The 13,074-nt window shown below is 30.9% G+C and overlaps 5 protein-coding genes across 6 annotated transcripts in view; 2 read left to right on the top strand and 3 right to left on the bottom strand.

Moving 5' to 3' along the window:
* The window catches only part of LOC131853873 (RING finger protein nhl-1-like), a 40,742-nt gene extending 33,299 nt beyond the window's left edge, over window positions 1-7,443 (bottom strand). The window contains exons 1-2 of the mRNA XM_059204949.1: window positions 7,306-7,443; window positions 6,798-6,851 (exon numbers count right to left, since the gene is read on the bottom strand). The gene's annotated coding sequence lies outside the window, so the exon portion shown is untranslated. The remainder of the gene's footprint in view (window positions 1-6,797; window positions 6,852-7,305) is intronic.
* Window positions 603-1,227, top strand: LOC131853878 (uncharacterized). Its single transcript, XM_059204955.1, has 3 exons — window positions 603-684; window positions 762-872; window positions 1,004-1,227. The coding sequence occupies exons 1-3, from the start codon at window positions 676-678 to the stop codon at window positions 1,175-1,177; spliced, it is 294 nt and encodes a 97-aa protein (XP_059060938.1). The 5' UTR covers window positions 603-675; the 3' UTR covers window positions 1,178-1,227.
* LOC131853876 (peptidyl-alpha-hydroxyglycine alpha-amidating lyase 2-like) lies at window positions 1,229-5,029 on the top strand. The gene is made up of 5 exons (XM_059204951.1): window positions 1,229-1,753; window positions 1,826-1,971; window positions 2,336-2,534; window positions 3,033-3,548; window positions 4,470-5,029. The coding sequence occupies exons 1-5, from the start codon at window positions 1,622-1,624 to the stop codon at window positions 4,587-4,589; spliced, it is 1,113 nt and encodes a 370-aa protein (XP_059060934.1). The 5' UTR covers window positions 1,229-1,621; the 3' UTR covers window positions 4,590-5,029.
* Window positions 7,444-8,273: 830 nt separating the features above from the next.
* On the bottom strand, window positions 8,274-9,233 carry LOC131853739 (vesicle transport protein USE1). The gene is made up of 2 exons (XM_059204761.1): window positions 9,089-9,233; window positions 8,274-8,509 (listed from the first exon to the last, which is right to left on the bottom strand). Exons 1-2 carry the CDS (start codon window positions 9,231-9,233, stop codon window positions 8,289-8,291), a joined length of 366 nt encoding a protein of 121 aa, XP_059060744.1. The 3' UTR covers window positions 8,274-8,288.
* A 555-nt stretch (window positions 9,234-9,788) lies between these two features.
* On the bottom strand, window positions 9,789-10,346 carry LOC131853877 (vesicle transport protein USE1-like). Of its 2 annotated transcripts, none has more exons than XM_059204953.1 (2): window positions 10,054-10,346; window positions 9,789-9,960 (listed from the first exon to the last, which is right to left on the bottom strand). In XM_059204953.1, exons 1-2 carry the CDS (start codon window positions 10,242-10,244, stop codon window positions 9,831-9,833), a joined length of 321 nt encoding a protein of 106 aa, XP_059060936.1. In that variant the 5' UTR covers window positions 10,245-10,346; the 3' UTR covers window positions 9,789-9,830. The 2 variants fall into 2 exon arrangements, with proteins under 2 accessions (XP_059060936.1, XP_059060935.1); XM_059204952.1 differs by having other exon boundaries at window positions 9,816-9,975.
* Between the last annotated feature and the right edge of the window lie 2,728 nt (window positions 10,347-13,074).

Raw genomic sequence — 13,074 nt, 5'->3', positions numbered from 1 at the left:
CTATGTTAAATAGAACTCGTAAAATTTCTTTATAATAATACTTTTTATTTTAATACTTAGGGCCTGCTCATCGCTATTTATTGTTAGTCTTTTATCACGATTAAGAAAGAATATCGCGGAAGTCCTATCTAGCTAGTGAATTTTGTAATGTAATTAATAAGATAAAAAATCGTAATAAATTCGTTAAGTTTCATCAGTTTGTGTTATTTACTATATTTATCTAGTCTATTACACCTAAATATGTATCAGTAAGAATATTGCTTACTGTAAGAGAATAAAGCACATAATTGATTGAAGACACAGTAAATGCCGTTAGGTTAAGCTATGGATATCGACAATATAATATACCTCAAGTAATATTTTATAATAAAATTTAATATCAAATTAAAAAGTTTGATACAAAATCCTAAACTTGTAATTTTATATTTTATTTCAAAATAGTTGTATATTTATTTTATAGTTAGTACATTAATACAAAAACACGTATAATAACAATAAAATAATTAGTATTAAATATAATTTTGAATAAGATTTAAAATATAATCACAATTGGGGACATGTGAATAACTTCGCAGCGTTACGACTACACAGCAAAGCTTTAAAGCTCCCATACAGGGCGTGAAATGAAAGGTTACGCTGCACGTCAATTTTCTATTTTTAGATCAGATATCTGCTATGATTAAGGTAAGAATGACTTATAGAAGTGTGTGCGTTCATTTTACATGTGTTTGTGTTATAGTGAAAACAAATTTACGTTTCAGAGGCAATATGTAACGTTCGTATGTATTATTATGTTGAGTGCTATGCAGGAAACGGCTTGCGTTGTGAAAAGAAGCCATTCAGACCAATCTGTAAGGGGTTATATTACTGAGGTAAATGACAATTGCATTAAGTTAAAGTACGGCAACACGTGTTTTCAAGCATAAAAGAATAACATTTCATTATCAATGTAAAATCACAATTAAAGATAGAGTGAAATATATAATAAGTGTTGTAATTACAGAGGACGTGCTGGTGGAATGAAGTTTGCAAAGAGGAATTTCAAATACTGTTCAGATGCAAATGCCCCTCGTGGTCCTACTGCCGGAGTCCAGGCAGATATTACAACGCAGTGTGTTCTATGACAGAAACGGGATACATTTGGGATCAACCTAATTCTCAATGGCGTGGACAGTGAATTTCAACAAATTGCTAGGTATAACATGTGCTGCTCTAGTTTATCAAGAATTGTAAACGTCTTTAACTGTGATTGTGCCAACTTAACAACGATTCTAATTTGAGACTGATTCAGTATAAATTATATAAGATTCCTTCTTATATTTTCATAATTATGTAACCTATAATAATGTCATTGATTTGTTGCGTGCAAATTGTAAATATAATGTGATCTCTTCATACTGAAGACTTGTGAAATGTCTGAATAAAAATATGTTTACGTAATCTGATTTTCATTTCTGATAGCTTAGATGCCTTTCCCCAAAATCGACCTTGAGATACGCTGCGTGCTGATGTTGCTGGAAAGCGCATGCGTACCTTCCACACTCAAGTAACAGTAATCAATAAAGACCTCGCAATAGCGGACACACTTTACCAATAGTCGCATAACAACAAATCTCTCAAAATGTTGCGGATTCTACTATTCCTCTCAGTTTTTGCAATAATTAATTGCGAACCGGAAACTGTCAGAGATAATTTTGACTATTTCAGTTATGGTTCCAACGACGATTTGCTTAAAAATTTGGACCTTCATTTGGTAAGTAATATTACTTTTTTTAAAATAAACGTTTATAGAATAAATAACAGAGTTAATAATTTTATATTTCAGCCAAAAGACGAAATAGTATTGAGGCCTCAAGAAGTGAAAGACTGGCCACAACAATCATTGAACGTGGGACAAATCACAGCAGTGTCAATTAATTCTCTAGGACAACCAGTGATTTTTCACAGAGCGGAAAGAGTATGGGATGAAAGGTAATTTCTCTTGAATATTGTATTTGTATCTGAAATAATATGGCGAATAATTTGTGTTTATTTAACGACAATACTCATGTCACCAAATCTTATAATCGAATTTATTGCGAGTCTCTCCAGCGTCAACTTAAAAATTGATAAAACTGCAAATTGTGATTATAACGAGCTGGGCTCTTCAATGAAGTTCGGAGAACAATAACAAAATATTGCAACGTTATCCTGTTTAGGTTAATTTAATTTATATCCACTATTAAGTAGTTATCACATATTCATCAAAGCCTAATTTGTAAGCCATTATACATATACAAATCTTATTTTAAAAAGAATATTATAATTCATGTTTATAATTAAATTGTATTTACAGTACATTCAATGAATCAAACGTATACCAAAATTTGGATAAAGGGCCAATCATCGAGGATACCATTTTGGTTCTTGATCCCAACACTGGTTCAGTGCTTCATAGTTGGGGAGCGTATGCATTTTACATGCCGCATGGTTTGACAGTCGACCACCACGACAACGTATGGGTCACCGACGTGGCAAAACATCAAGTTTTTAAGGTAATTTGTAAAACTTTAAATAGATTTATCCGAGTGCTGTTGATTTAATCTGCTAACGGGTGATAACTATCTAACTAAAGAGGTATGCGTGTGGTGTCCGTTAACTGTACACATTACCTGACTTACTGAGCGGTTAGGATATGTCACGAGCGCTGTATACCTTACAGTAGCTACATATAGAAATGTAGGAGACTAAAACATATTAGATAGTTTATAATGTGTACATACAATTTACCTAATATTTATCTACCTACATAGCATAATAGAATGTATAAATTCTATAACTTTAAAGGAGACATCTTTTTAAAATTGCACCCGTTTAGTTTCACAAATATACTAAATGAGAGTACTGAATACTCTGTAGAAGACTAGACTGTATCAGTTAAGTTAAGTTTTGTAATCCTAAATACAAAATGATAATTATATTTGACATACTACGAGTAGTATCTAACTAAGATTTTTCACTTAAAATTTTGACATATATTTCACTTTTTTCAGTATACACCTAACAATCACAAATACCCGAGTTTAACGATTGGTGAAGCGTTTACCGCTGGTTACCCATACAGACGTCGAGTGCTTCTCTGCATGCCTACAGCTGTAGCTGTTGCGACTACAGGAGAAATCTTTGTTGCTGATGGCTATTGCAACAACCAGATCCTAAAATTCAATGCAGCAGGAACATTGCTGTTAGCGATCCCCTCTTACTCTGATACCTTAACCTTGAACCTTCCCCACAGCGTGACTTTATTGGAACATTTGGACATCGTATGCGTGGCTGATAGAGAAAACATGAGAATCGTATGCCCGAAGGCTGGATTGAAGAGCTACATTAAAATGTTAGAGCCTGCAACAGTCATACAGGACCCAACTTTGGGCCGCGTGTTTGCTGTTACGTCTCATGGGGATACTATTTACGCAGTTAATGGACCGACGGCGCAAAATATAGCGGTGAGGGGATTCACAGTGAATGCAGTTTATGGAAATATCTTGGATACTTGGGAGCCGAGTACTGTGAGTATAATGCTTAATACATATGTAGTAGGATCGTAGTAGGATGATGTCCAAAGAATGAAGGAAGATATATACAAAACACTATATATAGGTATAAGTACAAGGTAAAAGTAGATTAATTTACAATCAGATTACCCGTGTACATGGTCAATCTGATCTAAGAATAACATTGTATCGTATTTCCACAAGCTTTTTTTTAAATGATCGATATTTTACATACTAATGCACTTTCCTGCGCTAACGTAGTACATTGGCGGGCAGTGGAGGATTATTTAGTCTATTAGTCAGGTCAAATTCATCAGGAATTAATCACGATTAGTTGACATTGCTAGCACTGTAGTTATTAATACCCATTACTAAAATCCCCCATCATGCCTATAGTTGATTAATTTATAAGGCTGTGCGTTGATATACATTCATTAAAGACATTAGTCAGTTTTTGCATAAAATTACATTAAATTTCGATCCCTGTTAAACGTCATGCCGTGCACTAAAATAACAATAAATTATAAATGACTATTTGTATATTGGCAAATTTATGTGGATGTGTGTATTAGACTTTTTGGTGATGAAAATCTAAGTTTATTAAGTTTCACCAACCAACATAGTAATAGTTGTTTAAATAGTAGCAATCGTGGATTTCTTTAAACTACACTAAACGAAAAGACTATAGTAACAAGAATTATCGATATCTGTTTAGATTTAATAACGAAATATTGCAAATCATTAAATTATTTTTTGAAAAATTTAAAAAAAAAATGTAAATTTCCTCTTCTTTCAATATGCTTGCTCTTACAGAATATTTTTTTATGTAATCGGATGATTAGTGGTAATCGTTGCCTACATGGACAGATAAGACTAAAACTATCATGCCTGGTATCTTGTAACTATAATTTATTTTTGATAAATATTATTTTACAGGGCTTCACCAACCCACACTCATTGGCTGTAACTAGAAACGGATCGCATCTGTATGTTACAGAGATAGGACCAAACAAAATCTGGAAGTTTGAATTGGCAGATGTATACGATAAGAAGTAGACTAAATGTTATAATAAGAAGTTCCAACCAATTAGAGCTTTACGTAAATATGAATATAGAGAAATGCTTTAAACATGGATGCGAATGAAATTCGCTTTGACGGCCAGTAACAAAGTGCATAATGTTTAAAATTCAAATATAAATCAGTGAGACGTATATAATACACAATTATATAGTGTAAGACTTGTTTATCATACCTACTAGCGCGCCGATCTGGCTTAGCACGGGTAGATATTTTTTTACAATTTGGGTTACATTATTGAAGTTTAAGTAGGGATCCCTAATTTTTTCAGTTAATAAATATTGTGTATGTTATTCAGGAATAATGTAGAATTTTAATGGCAAATATTTCTTTTTATCTCTATCCAGTAGTTTTGGTTTTATTCGTTACATACATACAAAAATACAAATCTTACCTCATTATAACCTTAATTTAGAAGTTTCACACATTTTTATACGTGAAACATTTTCTATTCGTTATACATTTTGTTCAAAATTAATCAAAATTTTAATTTGTTTTTGACTTATAAACCGATTTCATTATCTGTTTAATATTATTTTCTAATTAGGATAAGATAGACATAAAGATTTCATAAAGTAACTCGAATACCTACTATTAGGTTTACAAATTATATATGAATTAAAACGCTTAGATGCAAGCATATTCTGCGCATTAAATATATAATAAATACTGCAAAATGTAACCATATTTATATATTAAAGGACTACTATTATTAAAGACAGTCTTTATCTAAGATTAATAAAATATTTAGTCATTATATTCATACAATATATTTGATAACATCGTCCGTAAATAAAAAAAAAGAATTTGATATTTGGAATACTTGGTCCAATATAATCTACGCACAAAATTGGTGAAAATATATTGATAAATTAAAATATTATTGAAGGTATTGTATTAGAATGAAGTAAGTTCTATTAATTTAATCCTAATAATTATAATAGAAATTGCAAATTTATTAGTCGTTGAGTAGTAAATACAGAAATTAATGACAATGATACTTGATATAAATTATATTTAAAAAATATAATGAGAATTATTTATTGTTATGTAGGATACTATTTTCATATATTTATTTTATTGTTATCTAAAACTCTAAATTTAGAGATGCGAGTAGTTAAAAATACTCTTTGTACACTATAGCATGATGAGGGCGCCAGTTGTAAGTGTCATTGTAGTTATGTGTATGTCTCTCACATTACACTATGCTATAATGTGCGAAGAATTCAAATAATTTAAAAAAAATTGTCCAAAAATATATTTGGTACGTTTTGACATGAACTATTAGAACTCATTCTGTAGATGGCAATATGTATATATAATAAATGATTAATTATTTAATTTCTTTCATTTCTAATGATAATTTTTTATTACTATGACAGCTTCGGTGGTCAATATAGTAATAATAGAAATCTATCTGCATACATTTCCGCTTTGGAGTCATAAATAGGATAAAAATACATAAAAAGCTTCATAAATTGATGAAATTCATTTAGCTTCAAATCTATACATTTATTAATGTATTGTAATTACCTACTGAAAGGTTTAGAAACATGCTTCCTGTACTAAATTTAATTGAAATATACTGCGCCATTTTTAATGGCTGACAATGGAATGGTGCACTCGCATTCGCTAATGCCAATACGAGCCATCAGTGGAGGATTACAGGATGAGGATGAAGTGAAGTATAGTGTGCCCATAATAGCGAATTCATCAATTAACCACCATGGTTTCCTGAAGAAACAGCATGAAAGTCGACCTAACATGGTAAATGCAATTTAAGTCATGATTGCAAAACAAATATACCTACCAACATTTCAATAGCCACACATCTTTACAAATTATAATTTATATCAGCAGAATAGTAAAACGGCAAACAAGCTGATTCAGATGTAAGGGGATTTGAAAAGCAACTCCTTTTGTAAGTTGATAAGGTTAAGATTTACTTAATACACTTGTTTATTTTCATTAATTTTAATTCGATTTCAACGGTCCCATGTAACACTAAAGTTAGTACACCAGAATTAGAATCAAACAAATTTCTACGTTAAAATGTTTATTGCACATTTTTAGTTAATGGTTACATACAGTGACATATAAGAGATGGTTTAAATATGACAATATATTACACAGTAAATATACTTCTAAATATATTAATGTTATTTAAGCTTACTGTACACACCTACCTTAATTAGCATCATATTTTCTTTTCTTCATAACTTTCATAAATAGCACCATATCTGCAACAAATATAATTCTCACTTATCTTTATATACGTTATTTACTTAATACTTAATTAGGATGAATTACATTAGTTATTATTTGATTTTTATTTTAGTTATTATACATATATTAGTTATTATTTCGTATTCGTCCTTATTCCATCATCTACCCACAACTGGTGCCCCGCCAATGCATACACATAGCACAGTTTCATAAACCTATATTTTCGTGGGAGCACTATACGAAAATATAGGTTTACGAAACTATTTTTTAGCAAAATAGTAACTGTCGCCTATATACATGAACACCATTACAAGCGTGTCCTTGTCTTGAAAAGCCCGCAAGACCCTTATGCGTTGCGATTCTGCAAAAGTAAGATGTCAAGCCTATTATCCTATATTTTTTAGCTTTATCTTACACTTAATTGAAATTGACGACTATTTACAAAGTCTACCTCAGTGCAATACTTACTTATAAATATAACCATAACTACAGCCAGCATGATCCAGAGCCAGCACTTCCATGCACTTCGACTGTGCTCACCCAAACGCTCTGATTCATTCTTCAGTGACATCATGTTGCGGTCAGTCAAGTCAGATGAATTCTTCAATGCCTGTAAATGAAATAATTAGAAAATATAATTACAAATACAATTTCGCGTGTGTAAGTATTTGAAGAATCATATTCAAAATTATGGATTAAAATAATATAGGTAAATTTAGTAACTATAAAAATTAAAGTATTTTTTTTTAATGGAAGATTATAAAATGGTACTCCAGTGGATGAAGATAGAATGAGTGTGAAGACAGGTAAGTTGGCTTAACATTGTGAATTCATCATCTGTCCTAACCACTAATTCAACAACCCTCCCCTATTATAAGTATGTATTGTGATAAGAATATGTGGGGTATAAGAAATCTTTAATATAAATTTTATGTATACAACTGGATTAACATAGAAGCTGATGACCCCTCTTATGAAGAGTGGTAAGCATTACCATACTCTATTACAAAAATATTTTTATAAGGATTAATGACAATCATAACTGTGAGTCTCACTATGGTATGTGTTAAGCTCAATGTGTGCCACTTGATACCTAAATATCTTGATACTAAGCCTAATTGACAGTAATATATAATATAATATAATATATAAATATACAATAATATCTATATACCAAGACTTTGCAAAAACAAATCTTTAGCTAAGTAAGTACCCAAGTTTCACCTATTTTTGGACTTTGTGTACTGTTTCAGTTGAAGGGAAATAAGGCAGTAAAATTACATTAATAATATATGTGTATATAGTACATGATAATGTAATAAATATTCTTAGTGATGTTCACATATATGTATAGACAACAGCTACTATGGGTTGTCAGATTGTTTTCAATTCCGATGACATAAAAAAATACAATTGTGTTGTTTCTTTATTGACATTTAAAATAATATGTTTCAATGGCGAGTTACCTCAGTGTCTCCTCTGATGATCGTGCTTGCTATTTGCGACTGCTCTTTTAAATTCTTAGTTAACATCACCATATTCTCTGCTACTTTCTCTTGCATATTCTGATGATACTTAAGGATAGAGTCAATATCCTCCTGGCTGCTACTGTTGCTTGTGAAGTTTGGTGTTTTGATAATATTGCGTTTTCTTAGAGTGTCATCTGAATCATCTGTAGATTATTCATTAATACTGTGTTAGAAATAAAATTTTAAAGAATATATTGACTTAATATAACTCTTTTGAATAGTATACACAAGAAATTTGGCAGTAGCTCTTTTGAAGAACTCAACATTTTTAAGAATTTGTGTGAATACAAATTGCAAAATTTGATTAATTACAAGAATCTAACAATAAAATATACTTATGTAACAAACTAAGTTCAGTGATCAAAGCAGAATAGTCCTTAATAAGAATAAAAGATGAAATATTATTGTACCCAAATGTACCTTTAATAAATTGAATACATATAATTAATAATCATTAGATAACTGAACTAAAAGACCTATAGTAGTTACCTACAATTAGGTAAGTGTTTAGTGCTAGATTTCTAATGCAACTAAAGAATTTACAATTATGTATATAATTTGTTTTAAAAAAAAAGAATAAACTTTTTTATGTGCACTACAGTTTTCTGTTGCCAAGAATAAGTTAGATGTTGACAATGAAATTAAATTGTTTACATCCATATTCAAATAATATTTATCATGTATAGGAATTACCAATGTTGTGGTATTGATAAATATCTGACCTGGCCCAAATAGCTCTGTGCGCAACTCTGCTCCATACTTGACTACAGTTTTCTGATGTATCTCTTGAGCTGATGCATCAACAGACATTGTTGCTGCACCATGTGCTAATAGCTGTACTGCATCCAACTGCAATATTAAGGTCATTATAAACACCTTTTCTTATTGGGGAGTTTGGGCTATTGTCAGGTGCTTAGACCTGTAACACTACGACTTGCATATATCTATTGTGCCTGCCCCTTTTTGAAGGATATTCTTAAAAGCTATGGGTTTTTTCTCCTCAGAATAGAGTGTAAACTTTCCAAAGGAGATAATATGTTTATGCATGAATGGCCTACAACCACATAGGATATGTAGTGGTGTTTCCTCTTCAGTCTGACAAAAACTATAAACACTATCTACTGAGATATATTGCAGAAATCTGCCTGTTAATTCATTAGATATACAAATACTAGCTAACACTGGGCACACACAGTTGTAGCTTAGCTTCAATAGTCCACACCCATCACATGATCTGATGCTTGTGATACCACTCATGAGTTGTTATTCTAGGAAGTTTATTTATTCTAGAATGATGACATATCTCTCTCTCTCTCTCTGTCTTGAAATTTCACTGCCTAATTTTAAGCTACAACAGAAATACAACTTACAAAGCAAGCTGCTTGGCGGTTGAAGTATCCACACATTAAATATGTACTTTTAGCTACTCAATTACAAATATGATAATGAACAGTTTAAAATTATTCACATTGCATTAGTATCTAAATATTTTACCTTTTCTGTTGGACTGTGTAATGTAGCAGTCTGTATTAGCCCCTTTAAAAAACCTATCCGTTTTGTATACCCAGCTAAGACCTCCTTGGTTGGTGGTTTACTGAAAGATTCAATTCTAATTTGTAAGGGCAGCATTAAGTTAATTCTTATTATTTGTAATTTGTAATGAGAATATATTAGGATATACACTCACTCCGGACTTGTTTTTAATTCAGCCAACATTTCACTTAATGATTCTACATATTTTATTAATCTCAAATTGGTATCAACAGCTTCCTCTTTTGCAATAAGTTCACATTTATTTAGCAGCTGTCTCACATTCATTTCTAATCGTGATTTCTTAGGAATGGGTGGACTATTCATTTTAATTTTTTCGACTGCCATATTTATTAACTAGTAACAACTGCTGATTTATGAAACAAAAGTCATAACTTTATAATCTTTAAAAATAAATTACAATTAATGATAACAAACAATTTTTAAGTAGAAATCACAGACGACGATTATTTTAAATCAAAGATCACTCAATACACGACACATTCGACCACAGACCATTTCTCACATCATCTACTTTACTACTTTTATGACATCTGTATATGACATTTCACAGATAAAGTCCTAAAATTTCATGTCCTTTCATTGATTGTCTTTGAATAGAGATGGACGAATAACGTCTACGCCAAAGTATAAAATAAGTATACCATGGTCTTTAGAATAGAATAGAATAGTAAATTATTTATTCAAATAAACTTCAATTTAAGCACATTTGAATAATGATGGTTACTTTTTTTTTATCTACCGCTGAGTCGGAAAGCTGTCTCATTATTAGAAGAACAAGTAAGAAATTTGCGTGCTGTTCTTTCCTAATTGTTGTAACTTTATAGTTTTTAGTTAAAATGTGTGAATATTTGTACTACTAGCACTAATTTATTCCATTCAAATTATTAAATCGGTCTTAGTGATTAGCGCAGACCAGTCGCTACAAGCAGCCCTCGTTCACAAGTATGAAGGATAAGCCAGCCATCACTGCGCTCGACCATATTTTTGAGAGCCAATTGATCAGGCCCACCACGCCGCGCCGCCGCCACCTTTTAGTAAACATAACTACCTACTCAAGGCATTCGTTTACGTCATAGATATTTAATATTACCATGTTGTATTTATAGTATACGCACTTTACCTAAAAATGCATACGGCAATCAATACGAAAACAGCTACGTAAACACATTTCAAGAAAGCAGTAAGATTTTTAATATTGTCCAGAAATAGACTTATTTTTTACTAGAGATTATCATCTACCGTCTTTATCAGCTTCAACCAGCTTTCCCGAGCGTGGGGGCATCCTCGACCATTTCGCCTGTTCGCGTCCATCGCCCAATTTGCGTCCATTTTGCGGATCTCCCGTTAAAAATCATCAAAAATAAGTCAACTGACACCAATTGAACGAAAAGTCATTACCGCTAATACCTCGATGTATAAGAGGCACGCACAGATAGACAAAAGTTCTGTGCGTCAAACCAATCCCGTTTAGAAAAAATAGTTAGTCTAGACTCTTCAACAAGAAAGCGTAAACACGTTTGAATTTTAGATAAAAATTTGTGTGTAGCGGCGTGTTTGATGGTAAGTTTTATATTGTTTTATGTGAATTTTAGGATAGATAGCTATTTCTACAGTTTAATGATGAATAAAGGAATAATGTTTTTATGAATTTGGTAATGTTTTTTATATTTAACAGATAAATTAAGGTGGACGCGAATTACTACATCGAATTTTACAAAACTTCCACTTTGCGTCCACTATTTCCGTTAAATTAATAATAATTTATTATTATTATATATTATTTATATAATAATTTTAAAAAATAATTTATATTTATAAACACATAGTCTAGTCTAGTCATATAAATAATAATTATTTTTACATGCAAGTATGTATTTTTATTATTGCTATGTACCAAATAAGCAATTTTCTTTCTTTCTTTGTTTATTTTTTAATTGAAATCAGTAATTTCTTTCATTTTACATATCTTTTTTTTCATTTAAGATGAGTTCTTCGGAGTCAAGAAAGTAGAAGGAAAAGAGAACATAAACAGAAGAAGAATTAAAGAAAGCGTTAAATGAAATTCGAGAGAAGAATAAATCGATAAGACAAATATGTAAAGAATATAGGTACTATTCCCAAGACCACAATATTGGACAAAATCAGTGGGCGCAGACCCGATGTAGTAAAGTTATAATCAAAGCTGATCTTTAGCCTTGAGATTTCAGGGTAAAATTAACAGAACTTTAAGAATAAGTAGTAAACTTATTCTTAAAGTTGCAATCATTATTTGCCTACTACTAACCTAATTTTAGGTTCTACCAATGTTGAGAAGAATTATTTTATTTTTTTTGAAGAGATTTTTTTAATGATAATTATGTTGTTTTTTTTATATTTATATTCTTAAATAAAGAAATTGTTAAAATACAATCTTTCTTTACAAATTCTTAAAAATATCACGCCTATATTCCTTTTCTAAGCTGCTGGACGCTAAATGGTCCAAGGTTGGACGCAATTTGGATTTTGTGGATGCAAAGTGGGTAAAACGTCTAATTCTGAAGTTTATCGATTTAAATGAAAATACAAGATGTTCCTAGTAAAACTGAAAGTTAATCTTAAAATAAACTATATAATGAATACATTACACAAATTTGTCATAGAAATTAGTGCCGGAGAATTTTTATTTTCGCCGTCAAACTTGCCAACTGCACTAAATGGACGAGAACAGGCGAAACGACCCTACTATAAAATAAAATAAAATACATGAAAGACAACCTTCATATTTTAAATTATTGCGCCGCCACGCAACAAAACAAACGGCAATTTAATTTCTATATAGGTACATGATTTCTCGAGTTCTCAAGCTTGATTTCTCGGGAACAAACCCCAACGATTTCCCGGGAATTCATTAATTAGTTAATAGTCTTTAATAGAATTCCCTACTACCAATAAAAGTCCCGTTAAGACGGTCCAGCCATGTCAGAGATTAGCCGGAACAGACTGACAAAAATTGTAAAAAAAGTTATTTCAATATTACAAACAGACACTCAAAATTGATTTATATGTATAAAATATAAATATAGATATAGATATATATATACCGTATATAACAATAAATAGTATAGTCTAGAAGAACTATTAGACTTATATACTATTTATTCAGTATAAACACTAA

Source organism: Achroia grisella, unplaced genomic scaffold, assembly GCF_030625045.1.
Source record: "Achroia grisella isolate CSIRO2021 unplaced genomic scaffold, CSIRO_AGI_Agris_v1 utg906, whole genome shotgun sequence".
In the NCBI taxonomy this organism is placed as follows: domain Eukaryota; kingdom Metazoa; phylum Arthropoda; class Insecta; order Lepidoptera; family Pyralidae; genus Achroia; species Achroia grisella.
The sequence above is the reverse complement of the archived record's forward strand: the minus strand, read 5'-3'. Positions and strand labels throughout refer to the sequence as shown.